General features: G+C 37.5%; 1 protein-coding gene across 2 annotated transcripts in view; it reads left to right on the top strand.

Annotated features, from left to right (window-relative positions):
* The window catches only part of ptprn2 (protein tyrosine phosphatase receptor type N2), a 271,389-nt gene that overhangs the window by 234,004 nt on the left and 19,845 nt on the right, over positions 1-17,540 (top strand). For both annotated transcript variants that reach the window (XM_067438653.1, XM_067438662.1), the window contains exons 13-14: positions 6,790-7,005; positions 10,352-10,564. In XM_067438653.1, the coding sequence (XP_067294754.1) occupies positions 6,790-7,005; positions 10,352-10,564 (429 nt within the window). The remainder of the gene's footprint in view (positions 1-6,789; positions 7,006-10,351; positions 10,565-17,540) is intronic.

Here is a 17,540-nt window from a genome sequence, read left to right as displayed (position 1 = left end):
TATGTAAAGCCTACATTCACCATGCCCTAATCAAGCATCTGCATTTGAGACGGAGGGGAAAGATACAGACAGATGGCTCAGTCTGTGAGTATGGTTGGAGGCACGGTCTAGGCAGCCTGACTTCAGCCTCTATCCAGATGCTTGTTTAACATCACTCTCTCCTTCTGCAGTCTGTGATTTAGATTGATCAGAACAGTATTGTTTGTCAGTCACCACAGGACTCTTTACAGCCGGAAGGCGTGCAATGCTGTCTCTATAGTGCTGAGTGGTACTGCAGCCCTTTGTTTAGTTACAAGTTAGTGTTAATGCCCTTGTTGAAAAATGATATTGCATTGTTTGGTGACATTAAATGTCTATAATTTCATATATCATTACGTTTTTTTGTGTTGTCAGAAATGGCAGTGAGGTTTTTAGTCATCCAGATTTTGTTCTCTAAAACACTGCACAAATGGTTGATGCATCAGCGGTTATAGCTGTGAAATAATGATTCATGTTAATGCATATTAGGAAACAGATGTACCAGTTTTGCAGGAATTTATCATAGAAACACAAAATACTGTAGGCACATAGTCATAAAGCAGACACACACACAAAAATATGATGGAATAAATGTTAATGGTTATCTAGGCTCGTCTGTCGAAGATCATCTTGTTTATAGAAGTCATTCACTACAGCACGCCCCTTCTTACAGCAAGAAAGAAAAATAAAGAGAGGAGAGGTTAAAGGTGTCTGGCCAGCGCTCACGCTAAGGTGTTTATCTGATCTTGAGATTCTGGAATGGGTGAACCACTTTATTTGTTCCTCTCTCATTTCTGCCAACTCCAGCTGTCATGCTGTGGGACAAAGAGGGGTAAGCAGGGGACAACAGAGGGAGGAGTGCAGCTGAAACCAAAGATAAACCGAAGACCCCGCCGCAGCCTTGTCATCTGCATTTGACGGGACCCCACCCCCAGTTCCTCCATCCCACAGGCACACACACACACACACACACACACACACACACACGAATACGGCCACTTACACCTCACGGGCACATGTTGTATAGCTCTTACACACTCTCCCTCTCTGAGTGCTTGCATTGCTTTCTCTCTCACACACACAAACACTCAAACAAGAACCCCCCACCCCCACCCCACCCCACCAACCCTCTTTTCCTTCTCTCTATTCTCTTCGTTAGACTTGGTAATCCCTCTCTGCTCACTGCAGCTGTTGCCCTCCTCAAACCTTACAATAGTCCCTGAAATTTAAAAAAAAAAAAAAAAAAGTTTAAATAAAAAACGAAATAAGTTCCTCTTTTTGCGGCTTTAGTCACTACATGGGCTCCATTTCAATGCTCATAAAGTGCTTTTCCTTGCCCTGCTTTTTCTATCGTCAGAACTCAAATTATATTAGGCCTATATTATGTTGATAATAATATTTTGATACAATTATGTTAAAAGTGTTTTAATGTTTATTAAAATACCCCGTTGAGCAAATCAAATTCGAAACAAGGAAATAAATTATTAGGCTACACGTTTAGTTGAAGAGAAAGGAAAAACCTCTCCTGGCAAGACGGGTAAATGTGCACATGCCAATATTTTCTGTCGGCTTAGTATTGAGAAATACGTGTGTGCACGCAAGACACTTTTTGAATTGTAATTGGTTTATATTCTTTGAAGTCTATGTTAAAACGGCGGGTCGATACACGCAGTGGTCAGTGAAGCGTCCTTTGCTGTCTGGCTCGTAGGCTACAGACTGTAGTTGGCGGTAGGCGTTGCAACATTAGTTAGTTTTGATTGCGATATAACGGGTTAAAGACGTGGGAGAAAGCTTAGGGAAAATCCAAGCGCGAGCAATTCAGCAGGCACAAAAATCCCGAATAGTTGAACAAATGAGTGACAAGCTCTCCGTCCATTCAAACTGGCCCTCTACCCCGCGCGCGCTGATTAGCGCCCCTCGAGCTGTGGGCAACATGTGGAGGCATCGCTATAGCAACCAGTGGATGTGACATGTGCTACAGACAGCGACTCGAGCCTCGCTGAATATAAGGAGGGGCTCCGTGGAAGAAGAAAAAAACCCTGGCTTTTCAGTCGCACATGATCATTCAAAGGACAAGACAACCCACTGCAGCTTCTTATAAGTCTTTAGGAAATGTGGCGGGCGATTTGGCTCGCCTTTTTCTCCCGCTCCCGTCTTTCTCTTTCAAACTCTTTCGTTTTTTTTCTCTCCGCTTCTGTTTAAAAAACACCGTGAACAGCGACGGTCTTTTGTTGAGGTGGACTCGAACGGGGAGGTGAAAACTTTTCTTAGCTAGCGGGATTGCAAAAGGGAGCTGCAGTCGCCAAGTCGGACATCTGATGTAAAGAGGCGGAATAGGATCTGGAAAAAAAGCATCCATCGCGCGCTGTCAGAAAATGGAACTAGGTAACTATCTATCTGGACTCGCACTTGTCTGTATATGTTTGATGCTCGCGTATAATGGTCTGGTAAATGAATGTAACAAGGCTGTGAACGCGCCATTAAGCGTCACCTAAAACTTATTGCGCATCCGGATGCAGCTGGACTGATAATGAGAGTGACACTGTCCTGCAAAGACTTGGTACATGGCGGTGCCACAGAATCACACATTTCACCGTGCATTTCATTTTAAACGCTTTCTGCTGATGGAAGCGCGTGCATAGTGTGCAATTTTATGGCCAAGATCGTTATGTAATTGATATGAGTCGTGAGTCAATATAGAGTGGTGCTGTGCAAATGGTACAGAGTATAAACAGAAGCAACATTCTGTTGATTTTTTTAGAGGGAGGAAGCTGTGTTTAGCTGGTCGTTTGTGGGAAATCAATCGCATTGAAAGCGTTGTGTTGAGTCTGCATGGGTGTTCGCAAGTTGCATATGATTCGGAGCCAAAAGAAATTAGAAGAAAGATGCGGAAGGTGGATAAAGAAGAAGAAAAAACTTCCCGCAATTCGGGATTATTTACAAGGACTAATAATTGTTTTATTTAGCCTATCTCTGATCGTTGTGTAATAAATGTTCCATAAACGTGCTAAAGAACGAAAATGAGTCGTGTGGGGCAGCAATGTGTTATCTTACTTTAATGACAAATTGCAGTGATCACAGATTCATTCTTTGCTTATTCCCTATATTCAGCTTGAATATTTGGCCTTTTTAATGTAAAAATTATACACTAATCTTTCATTTACGTGCGAAGTTAACTTAAGTGAAATGTAAGATGCTATACAGTCATAATGCGTTACATATATTCCCTGATGAAAAATGTATTTTTTGATTTTTCAAATAGAATTCCACTTCTATTTATAAGAACGCAATTTAGACCTTGATTTAGACCCTAGATCTTATAAATAGTGAAACACAAATATTTTTTTATGGAATTATGGTCTAAGGTTTAGTCTAGTTTTAAGAAAGAAAATAAAGTAAATACAAAAAAAAAAAATGTTGAACTAGTATTTTGAAACACAGTGACTGTAAAGCTGCTTTTCATTTATCTAATATCATGTGCATGATGTTTATGTTCTTTTTAAAATTCATAGGTTTTTAGTTTATTTATTTTCATCGTATTTTAAATAAATAGACGTGGATTGGAGTGGATGAATGATTTTAAGGTAGACTGATTATTGTGTGTAAATCTGGGCGGCCCTTGTCTCAACCTTTCACCCGTCATAGTGTCCTCCACCCAACCCTTCTCTCAATGACTTAAATCAGCCAGAGCATCCCGAATCCATCTCCCTTTTATCCATCCTTAAATAGACAAATCCTTCTGTTTATCTTGTCCCTTTGAGAGCAAAGAAAAAAGAGAGCGTGAGAGAGAGAAAGAATGGGAAAAACTTTTTTTAAATCCATACGAATAGATTGCTTAAAAAAGTAAATTTTCTGTAGGTGAAATTTGTCTGGTCGTCCATTGGGCAGTGATCTTTGTGTTAGATGTTATTTTCTTTAGAACAGTAGTCCTGGATTCAAGTGTTATTTTATCGCTTCATATAAAGAGAAACGTTAAGATTTAAATGTGGTCAGTTTGGCAGAGTTTCAGTCAAGAGATTGATTAGCTGAATCTGTGGATAAGCAATATCTGATGACCCTAGAAACAGCCATTAATTCAGAAACACATCTCACCCAGTAACATTTTTCTTCTTTTTGTTTGCTACAGTATGTCTTGCTTTCCCTTTTTTGTATTTGCTTTATGCTTATCAGTTATATTATATTTCAACTCTACCGTTTTTTTCTCTCATATTATCTCCCATTTAGATTAAAACAAATAAAAAGTAAATTCTTTTTTTTATTATTTAGACTTTTTATTCTAAATATTTAAATAGGGGGAAAAAATTCACTAAGACATATTTATGTAGAGAGATTTAATAGATTTACAGGTCTAGAATACCTTGCATTTTTAGTTCAGATGAGGATTTGAGGTCCTTAGTACTTTTTTTGAGAGAAAGCTTGATTTGAACTTGTCTGTCTTTTTTTTTTTTTTAGCAGACTCTGAATCAGAAATTTGCAAGTCCAATTTTATTCCCTACAGAAGAACAAAACCATAAAAGCATAAAGGATTCTGTCTCTCCCTCCCTTTCTTTCTCCCCCCACCCCCTGTCTATTTTTTTCCTCATTTTATTTTTCTTCTCTGCTTTTACATATAGTGTATATTTGCAGGTTTTCTATGAGACCAGATGTGTTGCAGGAAGAAAAAGGATTTGGCACATTATTTCAGTAGAAATAATCAGCAGATTTTTCTTCAAAAGAGATTTCCACATTACAGCATACCATGTCGAGTCTGCATTGCATTTATTCAGTTATGCTGTCCTTATAATAAGAAAATGTATGTATTAGGTTATCATTTTTCTAATAATTCCTAAATGACACAATTATTTTTTGCTTTGTTTTTCAGTTATGTTGATTAATTGTACATGTACCAACATAATATATTTGGACCATGCAACATTTTTGCTAAGCAACTACTTTGTACATGATTTTGTAAATCATTGCTTTGGCATATGGGGGTTTATATGTATGTGATTTATATTATATAAATAACTACTGAACAAATACACTTTTAGGATTCATTTTGTTAGTCATCATTAATTTCATATAAACTGTAACATGCATTTAACTGAGGAGAAGACTACCTCAGGACAACCATTTGGGTTTTTCTTTTGTATCTTCTCTCCTTTTTTGATCCATTTTCCAGTCCCTTGCTCAACTGCCTAATGCATGTATTCTATTTAGTTATAATTAATTGCGGACATTATTTAGCCAAGCACAATTTTCTTTTCAGAGTCAGCTTTTCATGTTAGAGATCTTTTCATGTAATTCGATTGAGAGCGCTAAGCCTATAGAGGGATGGAGGGAAGGAGAGAGGGGGTATTCTATTCCAGTTGAATGCGCCCTCCTCTCTACACACTCTCCATGCAATGTTTGATGGGAGGAAAGCAAACCATTTCTGCACCAACAAAAGCTCACAATCACAAAAAGTAGAAACTAATCCTTGGAAACTACTAAACCTCACATTTAGTTGCTATTATTTTCAGCAATGTGTAGCCAGCGTATGGGGGATTTCAGTATGTGATTAAATGGAGTGGCATATGTAATTAGAGCTTGATTTAAATATTTTGTGCTTCATGAATTTGCCTTCTGTTATACAAGGTGTAGTCGCATAATGCTTTAAGAAAGAATTATACAGTAATAACAAATTTGAAGTAGATTATCAGTATTCAGGAAACAGTAAATAGTCGTTGTTTCTAAAATACTGATCAGAAATGTCAATCATGGGATGGCAGCTTGCATGGTTTATAGTTCTGTGATCAGTCGTTGGTATGATAGCACTGAATGCGAATAGAGGCAGATTTAAAAAAAAAAAAAAAAAACGGAACCCCATTCTAAAGGCCTCAGTCTATTCAGTCTCACAAGGCATTTGGAAACAATACGCCGCCAATCCCCCAGCAGCTTAGCCCCGGCTGTCAGCCCTCCCCCCGAGGGGCTAACAAGCCTGACAACCCCCTCTACAGTGGAACGTTAGTGGGGCTCGGACCTTTTAGGTACTCCCCCTCGGCTTACCCCCTCTCCCATTTTATTAACTTGGAGGTCTGAGCCAATTCCTCCATCCCGACCAAACCCAAGACTTGGAGGCTAATTAGCAACAAGCTGGTACAGTGAGGGCCGACCCTAATTGCTCTGTGGTGGCATGCTTCAACCTGCCAAAGCAAGAGTGGAGCAGGCCTTCACTTCCCAAGTGTCGGCTTGAGGTGTTTGTACGTCCAAGTGTATAACAAGTAATAATTAAAAGCAATAAGCGTCTTGCAGCCTCAAAACACCAATTGGACATTGTTATCCTGATGTGATGACAGTTACTCATAGAAGACTCATACAGTAAAAAGAGTAATATTGTGAATTGTCATTACACTATAAAGTTAAGTTTTTTTTATTTTTTGTAATATCCTTGATAAATCATTCTAATATGCTGATTTGGTACCCAAGAAACATTTCTTCAATTTATTATTGTTTATTTATTTATTTTCCTTTAATTAAATGTATTAATTGTACATGTACCAACATCATATATTTAGACCATGCCACATTTTTGCTAAGCAACTTTGTACATAAAAAATGTGTTGCCAACCTTGCTTTGGCATAGGGGGCATATATTGGCATATATTTACGTGATATATATATATATATATATATATATATATATATATATATATATATATATATATATATATATATATATATATATATATATATAGTTTTTAATCCACAATGCTTATCAGGGTTTCTCTCTGTTGTCTGTTCTAATTTCAGAGGGGCAAACTGAACCACATTCCCCTGGTCAAACACAGTCAAGTGGAGCCAGGCAACTTTTTGATTCTGGTGGTGGTCTCCATGGTTTTTATTGTCATGGTGTTGGGGATGTCGGGGACTCTGTACTGCTTGCGCCACCGCTCCCACCATAAGCTGAAGGAGAAGCTCGCTGGTTTGGGAAATGACACAGGCCACGATGCCACGGCAGCCTATCAGGTAGGAGCAGGCCAATTACTTTTCAGCCAATCATGTTTTCTCTGACATGCATCAATACATATTAACATGAATAAGCATTCCTGATTTTAAGATATACTGAACTATTTGTTCTCAACCAAACTTATTTCCATCACTAATCCAGCAAACCAGCCCTTCCAGAGTAACACTGTCCATATTTGCCATCATCACCAGGTGTAATGAAGGTTTACGAAATTATTCTAGCTCATAAAAAAAAAGGCAATGGAATTCATTTAAAGCTTCTTTTCCTTAATTATGACCCATTGGAGCAGGCGCAGATGTCCTTGCACGACAGTGGTGTTTAATATGAATCCTAATTGAGGCAGAGCCCTTTTTAGCAGGGAAATGAGTTTGTTGTCTGACCTTTCTTTCACGGCTCCTGGAGGGAGGGCTTGCGGTGAAGGCTTATTGATTTTGTGTTGGGCTCAGCTGTACTCATTGAGACTGGATCGCAGGGTGCAAGCGCTTGGCTTCCTCCCCCGCCTTCAATATTTAATAAACCTCTCACACTTTGTCGAGAAGTCCCTTCCATAAACGTCGGCCCTATCAGTGTGGCAAAATAATCTGTTTCTCAATAATATTATTATGCAGTCACACATTATATCGTGCCACCTTTGCAATGTTTTCATTTCAGCTTTTAATTACTTTGTATTGATTTTAATTTGTGTGTAATGTTGTCGTATCGTAGTAAATTGCGAGTGCTCGGCCCTTTAGATCTGGCAGTTTTTTTTTTTTAAGCAAATAAGATTAAAGGTGTAGACACGGCTAGCACTGTGTAGTTGTAAGGGATTTCCCAACTGCTGTAGCTGGAATGAATGCAGTCTTGTGCACAGGGACTCTTACAGTGAAACATGCAATTAGAATCAGTTCTGCCGCAATGATTCTGTAGCAGATCAAAGCACACACACACACACCACCATCACCACTGCCACCCACCTACTCACACACACACCCACACCCTCTCACACACTCTTACAGTTTTATTCTTATTTCTTCATCAAACACTTGCATATTCACACTTGTTTGTTCTCCCTGTTAATACTTTATTATTCAATAAGGTTATTGTTGTTAAACCTTTAATCTGTATCTTGCCTACCATTAATGCCAAAATGTGGAAAAGGTCAGTGTTATGAGATCAACTCTAGTTTCCAGTGATTTTAGTGTTCTTTAAATACAGTTGGGGGTCCTCTTTATATGCCACACATTCCAACCAAAGTTATAAAATCCAATATTTGCAAGGACATTTTTCATTACTACATTTTACATTAAGTAGTTTTAGATTTCCTAAAGGACATGTTGTTCATTTTCTTTTGTCGACATTAAAAGGTTGTAGTTACTTACGTTAACAGCTTTAAGTAAAGTACTTTTTTATTTACTTTTTAGTATACATATTTGTAATGTCAAATCATACAGTTGCTCGCTTTAACTGTACCTTGATGAGGGAATACTCATCCCAACCCTCCCTGAACTTATACCTATTAAACCTTTCTTCAAGAAACATCTAAAAACACATCTCCATAATGGACACTCGTTAATGCCCTTTTCTCTCTCAATATTTTATTTTATTTTTTATTATTATAATTTTTTTGGGAAGGGGTTGCTAATTGTTTTGTAGTTATATTCTACTCTTTTGCTCTTTTAAAACCACTTTGTATAAATATGGTTGCTAAATTATTAAATGCAAATGTAATTAATTTTGCTAATTAGTGTTTCACTGATTAAGAGGCAAATGAATGCACTGATTTGTGCAGTCTAAAATGAACATGATTTATCAGGAAATGGGCACTGTTTTAACACTTGTGACATATTTTTGCAGTTGTACAGTTTCTCCTAAAGGCAGTACCTGTAAAAGGATCAGATATTCATTTTAAGGGTGAACTTCATCCTCTAGTCTGTGCCTCCTGGTTTCTCTCACTGGGGAGCTCCATTAGTGGGACGCACTAAACTTCCACCTTCAACCCCCATCACTCCCTCACTGACCCTCCTGTCAATCTCACTCTGCTGTCTTTTTTTCTTTCTTTTTCCTGGATGCTTTTTTAACTGTTGGACATTTGATGGGCCCATACTGTTGTGACTAGCAACTGCATTAGAAAGTAATTGTCTATGCCTGTTTAACCTTTGACTAAATAAAATGGAAGTAAAGCAAGGTGGGAAAAGTAGAAATAATCACAATGAGCAGAAGTGTTTTCACTCAATGAAATTGGAGCTTTGTAAATGCTTTAAAATTACTTTAAACTGTTTCAAAATGTTGTTGTTTTATACAACACCCTATATGGTAATTGCCTGAAAATGCCTGAAAGCTTTCTTGTAAATTGTTTAAACCATTGTAAGGTGCTTGTAGTCAAAATTGTTTTTTATGGCGTTGTAAGCTATGTTAGTCATTTCACAAACTTCCGTTACTTAGAGCACCCTCCCTAAATCCATCTCCCCTCATCTAACCGAATACATAAAATCACTGACAGGCAGAGAGCTCAAAGTCTTCTGCTTGACTAAACAATAGCATCCCACAACCAAATTCATTCTTTATATTAACAGACATCATAAAGCTTCTATTTCAGTGATATCTGTCAGGTTGTACAGACATTTTCTGCACAATCTTCCATAAATAATTGCTTGCAGCAATTATATGTTGAGCCAGATTAGAAGGGATATAATGACACATCTGTGAGAGAAATCAGCTTTTACATTGAAACATTCATCTGATATCCTCATAGAGTCACTGATCCTTGGGAAGAATCTGCTTCTTTGTTTGATTTCAATGATGTGACAAATGGTAGATAATAGCTTGGAGTTATAAATATAAATTTAGCTATTACGGGCAAAAGGGAAGACCTGTGAAAATAAGAGTAAATGAAAATAGTAGTGGCTATATCCTTAGACAGAGAGAGCAAGCTGGATTTTCCAATCAGTTTTACTGGTTTTGTAAATAGTGTGCTAATTTGTTGCTTTTGATAGCATTTTATGAATGCATTTTATATAGTAATTATTTGCTCTATTGGTGGGTTGGTGAGTTTATGCAGCTGATAGATTTAGTCCTGTAGAGCAGACAGTGATGCAATATGTTGTTGGCTGTATCTTGGACCCACTCTGAGATGCAAAATGGAGATAAATGAAATTAGAGTTTATTTGATCCAGAATCCTGATGCCGTATCAGTGCATTTTTGTATGATTTCCCTATATAAATAAACAGTGTAATATTCTAATCATAATAACCAGTGATTTGATGCTGTAGTTTGAGTGATTGGTCTTTTTACTCTTTAGAAGAACTTTATGAGTTGTGAACTTTGTCTTCTCAGATAAGACTAATATTTGTCCACTTTTTCGATAGGATCTCTGTCGCCAGCGCATGGCGGTGCAGACATCAGAGCGTGGAGAGAGATCAGAGGTGTTCCACCCATCGCACACGTCACGCATTAACAGCGTGTCCTCGCAATTCAGTGACGGACCGATGCAGAGTCCCTCCGCCCGCAGCAGCACATCCTCCTGGAGTGAAGAGCCTACCCAAACCAACATGGACATCTCCACTGGACACATGATACTGGTAAACACTTATATAAATACTTGTGAAAACCTGAGAGTCATTTAAGCACAAGATAAAACACAATACCTTATACTCTTCACACTCTTCTTACTGTCTTTCCAGGCATAGTCATGAACATAAATACACTACATATCCAAACATGTGCCTCTCCTCATGTCTCTCTCGGTTTTCCTTTACCTTTGTCTCACATCAGTCACATATTTTACACTTTTGGGTTTGTTTTGGCTTTGAAAGGAACTGCAGGGCTCTATGGTCTCTGGCTTTTCTGACACAATGGATTGTTTTAATTTCGTCCCAACTTTTGTTTTATTCATCTCAGCACAGCTTCGACAGGAAAGACTGATAGGTGCCTGGTAGCGTTGTGTTCATTACCGAGCAGAGAATCTATCATACATCCAACAGTGGAGCAAAAGACAGCCACTGAGTTGATTGATTTAGCGTATTGTGTTTTGCTGTAATGGATGGCCCTCATTGAGATGAAGTTTTTTTCTTTTAACAACTAATAAAACCATGTGCGTTGGGCAGAGATGCATTTGCTAAAGTGTACATCCACAAGGCTATTCTTCAAACATTCAGAAGTTTTCAAAGTGCCATGTTAATTATTTAATTGATTCTTTATTTAATTGAGTCTCTCTCTCTGAACAGTGCAAAAATGCTTAAATGCAGTGGTTAACCGATATATTGCAGATGTTTGCCGTTTTTTAATTATCGCCATAAGCCAATATGTTTTTCTATTTGGCATTTAAGTGTCAGAAGTGTGTCTTTTATTGTGACAGTGCTGGGAACACCCGCCCCTGAGTGCAGACCAAGAGACAACCTTCCTGTTTCTCTCTTGAATGCAACACTGAAGTGACCTAAACTGCAATTCACTGACTGGCCACTAGAGACAGGCTTCAAAAGGGAGTCAATCCTATAGACCCTCCATATTAAAATGCCCAGCTTTATGGCAGAAAAATTATACAGCCTGGTACAAAAAGTGGTTTTGTTCTATATTCCTAATTTTGCCTGTGAGGGGGTGGATTTTTTTATCACTCATCCTTTTAAATTATATTGAGTGTCAAGTGGATTGCCAATACTGTTACTATTATCGAGCTAGGCGGTTGTGGTTTGAGCGACCAGGCACCTCAGCTCCACCCACACCCACCTCTTGGCCCATTTTCGGTTATCCAGGAGTGATGCGCTGCCATGATGGCGGCGGCCGGCTCCACCCACTTTAGGCTTCAAAAATGCTCTTCAGAAACCTACTGGTGATGTCACAGACACTAAGTCCATCGTTTTATACAGTCTGTGACACGGGGGAACTACCATCCACAGTCTTTGTAGTTTCGTTAGTAATAAACTATTTGACAAGTCTTTGAATACCTAATAAATGTTTAATATTTAGTAATTACTTCCTTTTTAGTCATGTATTTAAATACTTCTTTATTTTTCACATTTATTTTTAATTGAGTAAATATTATTTAAAAGTATTATTAAAAAAAAATTTTTTTTTATTATTATTATTATTATTTTGTAGCATTTTATTTACCATCCTAATTTTATTAAATAGTATGATTATATATCAGCTTTATATCGATGATCAGCCACCCTGCTCTCTAAGATATCATCATCATCCATGAAAAAAATCCATATTTGTCAATGTGCTACAGAAAATGTCCAAATCACACTCTGTGTCTGAGCAGTGACTGCAGTACCAGCTAGTGCAATGCATCAGAGGTTACCCCTTGTACACTATCCATCTTTCAATGGGTGCAATCAAAGACTGGTTATGAAATAATAACTATTCTGATAGCGTAATCTCTCAGTATGTCAGGTTGCTATAAGGCATCTTTTTCATCCCTCCTCAGGTAAGAGCAAAGCTAGAGAATGCATTCTCCATAGCCCAGCCTCATATGGCTCTGCTCAGCATTATAATGGCCCCTTGTTCTGCCATCATATTTTGATTGACAATCCCACTGCTCTGTTTTTTATTATTATTATTATTATTATTATATATGTTGTGTATTTGATTTTCCATCTACTAGCATGCTGTACGATACAGTCTTTTTTTGGTGATCTAAGGCGATTTGTTTTTTGTCTTACACAGTCTTTACAAAATTTTCGTCACATGAAAATATTAATTATTTATCTCCAAAATATGTTAGTTAATTATTTAAATACATGATTACAGATGTTTTTTTCTGAAGATAAAATAGGTACATGTTTTTGTATGCATACAATGTGAGGCTCAATCATCTTTTATGAAACATCATTGGTTTAAGAGTCTGAGATTTAGCCCAGATATCTGACCTTTTTATTATATATAGCTGCTGCAGGATCATGAAGAACTAATTCAGAACCTTGGACAGTGCCACAGTTCACTGCTGTTCTCCACTGCACTGTGTTTATTACTCAAATGTGCAATGGGGGCATAGTGAAAGATGATGGGGGAGAGATACACAGACTTTGTCTATTTGTGGGAGGTAGAGCAACAATTATTTGATATGCTCAGTATGTGTGTGTGTGTGTGTGTGTGTGTGTGTGTGTGTGTGTGTGTGTGTGTGTGTGTGTGTGTGTGTGTGTGTGTGTGTGTGTGTGTGTGTGTGTGTGTGTGTGTGTGTATACAAATTTATATAATGACAGTTATTACAATGCAAAGTTTGTTAATAAAGAGATTCCCTGTGTCTTTGTAAACCAAATGGCTTAAAAATCATACCAATTTGTGTTTTGGTATTTGGTAGTGTTTTTTAGTTTTTGTTTTTCAAAATTTGCATAAAGTTTTCTGTGATGTGAAGGTGAACTACTTATGCCAGTTGTGTGTGTGTTTGTGTGAATTTGAAAGCTACTAATAACCTACAGTGTTTAGTGCTTATTTGACATCGCTTAAAGAAGAGATGGAGATGGGGGTTCAGTGTGAACGGAGAGAAAATGGTCTGCTGTCTGTCAGGGAGAAGTACCTCAGTGATTAAATGGTTGGCCAGTTGCCAAATCCCTCTGTCTCTGATTAAATCATGCATCATCTTGCTAATAGAGGTGGTATTAGAGAAGGCAAATAGAGAGAGTTACTGTTACATGTGGTCACAGAAACACACACACATAGGGCAGATGCTGCATCAACCATCTGTGACATAAGAAAAACTAAGGGGGAAAAATTATAAACTTTTGTCTAGAAGGTCCTCATAACAGCCATATGTGGCCACTAACACTTGCCGTTTGTCTGCTCACGGCACTCAGGCAGAACTGGGAAAGTAAACTGATTGCTGGGTAATTTGTTTCTCTTGTGATATGTTGCTTGAAGGATGAGAACATTTTGAGTGCAGCTGCCTGTCATAGTTTATGCTGGTAATATGGCAGTGGTTTTATGGAAATGTGCTTTGGTATTAAGTTGCTAGATGCCATTAGAGATCATGACTTCACATAGAACACTTTATTCCACTTTTGCATAGTTTTTACAGTGTAAACACACACACCACATGGACATGCATGACCGTTGCGCTCACATCTGACGTCTGTTACGGTGTCTCGTACATAACACAGTGTTCTAAAATTGTGAACTTTTAAAAAATTTCAAGACATTTGGTTTTTTGTCCCCATTCCACTGCCTGTCTCAAGTTTTTCTTTCTTGTTAGTCCAAAAACAGATTTTATTGAGATCAAGCTCAGAAAATGACTTATTTTAGATTTTGTCATATCATGATTTAATAGTATGATGAAATTCCACCTCTGCTAAAGAAAATCAACACCTAAGGCCTATAGTCCTCACGTTCACGGGTATTTTTTTAAAAACAAGTTTTTCCTCCTCCATAAAAAAAAAATTGCATCCACATTAAAACGCAAAAACACGCTAAAGCTTTGTCAAGAGCATGCCAAACCAACAGGTGGTAATATATATAACCCTAACTTTAAAGCCATGTTGGCAAATTAGAAACCTGGAAAAGGTCCACACGACAACACTGCAACCGGAGTTTCTAAAAATCTTCACCGTGGCAGTTTTCAAAAAAGTTCAGTTTCAGTGACCAGATACTGCATTTGCACAAACAGCCAAACCCCATAGAAAAAGCTGTGGTTTTAAAAATACCCGTGTTTGTGTGGACAGGACCTAATTCTACATTGTGGCCTCTTTAGCCCCGCCCACCAATTTGTGCATGTCATGTAGTAGTAATTACAGAGGCAAACACCGGAATACTCCAGCAACAGAACAATAGAGATTCCTCTGAAGATTACAAGACATTTTGAAGTGCCAAGTTGTGGAAAAACACAATCTTTGCATTGCTTTTCTTGTGATTCTAACATTGAAAAAGTGTGGATGATCTTTATTTTAACAAAGTTTCAGTCAGATTGCGTCAGTAAGACAGTTTGTTCGCTTAATTTGACTGCAGATTCATTTTTGAACAAAACTCGACACCGGCTTTTCAGAGAGACTGAAAATTAAAGATGATGCAGTGCCGACTGCATTGGATCCGACAATTAATGTCGCAACACACGAGCGTGAAGAACAGAGTTGTTACCATTATGTCTCTATTGCTTTGACTGCTTACAGATCGTTTGATGTGCTGAATATTTATTCTGTAGCGCCGCAGTTAAACTGAATACTTGTGATAGTTGTGATTTTCTGTTCTTTTCTTTTCTTCTGCATTTATTGGGTTAATGCGTTAATATCGGATCTGGAAGAAAGCATGTAGATAATGCTGCTGTTGTTATTGTTTTGATCTAAGAAATCTGCTGTAATGCTGAATAAAGTCTTCAGTGTCTGTTTTTTCATCAGCAAGACCTTATGCTACATTTCATTTTATTTAAAACAGACACTGCAAATGACAATGAATATGTTTTTTACTTTAATGATTAATAGCATATAAGAACAACAGAACAAAATGCCACAAACAGAGGTACATTCATTTTGAATTCCATTAATACAAAACAACACGTTATTTAAGAACAAGTTATTCTTTTGTAAACTATAACTGGTAACAACCAAGACTTGTACAGCATATGTAAAACTCAGAAATGTTTCGCATTGTTGGCAAACGTTTCAACGATGTATGAAGATATGTTCAACCCATATTAAGCAAAACTGTTACCCAATCATAGCTGTGGGCGTTTACTTCCATGTCTAGTCATTAAAACATTGAAAGAAAGGGTCATAAACAGGATAGAAAACTGTGTTTTACTTCTAAATTAGAATGGTTTTGATTTAAATATCTTGATAGCATTATAAGTGAACCCATTATAAAATAAAAACAATGAATGACTCCTTTAAATTGACCAAAAGTGATTCAAGATTTTTATATTAATCTGTGAAATAAATGTTGTGCTTTTGATCTTTCAATTAACTAAAGAATCCTATCACAAACATATTAAGCAGCACAACTGTTTTTTTTAACATTAATATTAATAAGAAATGTTTCTTGAGCACAAAAATATATTAGAATGATTTCTGAAATATCATGTGACTAGAGTTATAGATACAGAAAATTCAGTTTTGTCCTCAAAGGAATAAATTTGACTTTAAAAATATAAATAAATATATGAAAATAGAATGCAGTTATTTTAAATTGTAATAATAATATAATATTTTTAATAAATATATACTGTTATTGATCATAATATTGTGTGTTTTTACTCTATTTGTTCAAACAATTATTATTATATTATATTATAAATATAATAGTTTTGATCAAATACATTCAAGATCAGGCAAGCATAAGAGACTTCTCTCAAAAACATTTAAAATCTTTTGTTTGTTGTGGACAACCTGAGTAATACTCTAAAATGATAACAATGGTATTTATGTCCTTAGACAAAATGGAAAGCCTTCTGACACCTAGACTTTCTTGGCCACTGGCCACATTTTCTCCTCTTTGAGTTAATCTTATTACAGTGGCATTTAATCAAAGTCTTTTCTCCTTCACTAAATCATGAATTCCATATGAACCATAATGTCTTCTATTAAGCGACTTGTCACACGGTTCATCATCTCTTAAAACAAGGTCTCTCACTTACACACACACACACACACACACACACACACACACACACACACACACACACACACACACACACACACACACACACACAAACACACACACACACACACACACACACACACACACACACACACACACACACACACACACACACACACACACACACACACTATCGATGAAAATGTTTATATAGCCAGGATATTTGTATACATGAAGACATTGACGTTCTATGAATTATACATTTTAAAATATATTTTTTATAGTGGTGCTTTTGGCATGCAGGAACATTTGAGTCAGAGCTCTGTGAAATTATGGATTGCTGTCTGTGTACGAGGCCAAGAGGATTCTTGACATTAGGTTATGAGTGTGTAATTTGTTTTCACACAATAAACTCATAAACACACATTCATATCCCCACATGCACAAGGTAAACCCCTTCTTGTTGGTTAACAATGGGAGGCCAGAAATAAGCAGCCAAAAAACAAGACACCAACCGCCAAACAACACTTACGCTCTTACACTCTGGCCAGCAACACAGTCCTCTGAGCTCTCTCTCTCTCTCTCTCTCTCTCTCTCTCTCTCTCTCTCTCTCTCCACTCCCTTTTGTCTCAGTTGAATTCAATTTGGGCTTCTTGGGAAGGCGGCTTAAGCACAGACAATCTTATCAGCATTTGTGCAAGCAGTGAAAAGGAGTGATTGAAGCAGGCTGAAGAGGCACTGGCGTGCCCAGGCCTTTCAGGAGTCTTAATTGCATGTGTGATTGTCAGGACAAGCCCCCTCCCTGCAACCCCCCTTTCTCTACCTCTCTCTCTCCTCCTTTGTGGTGCATGTTTAGGATTACTGTCTACGATTCCCGTGCTGAGCGGGTTTGAGCTCTTGTCTGTCTGAAGGTGGATAGGTGAGTGATTGTATTGTTGGGAAGAAAGAAAGCACAGAAAGCGATAGGTTGGCCTTGGAGGTAAAGCTGGATTATAGCAGACGAATGAAAACTTGCTATGGAGCTTTTTTACTCGC

Source organism: Pseudorasbora parva, chromosome 1 (genome assembly GCF_024679245.1).
Source record: "Pseudorasbora parva isolate DD20220531a chromosome 1, ASM2467924v1, whole genome shotgun sequence".
Classification (NCBI taxonomy): Eukaryota; Metazoa; Chordata; class Actinopteri; order Cypriniformes; family Gobionidae; genus Pseudorasbora; species Pseudorasbora parva.
This window is presented reverse-complemented; position numbering and strand designations above follow the sequence as displayed.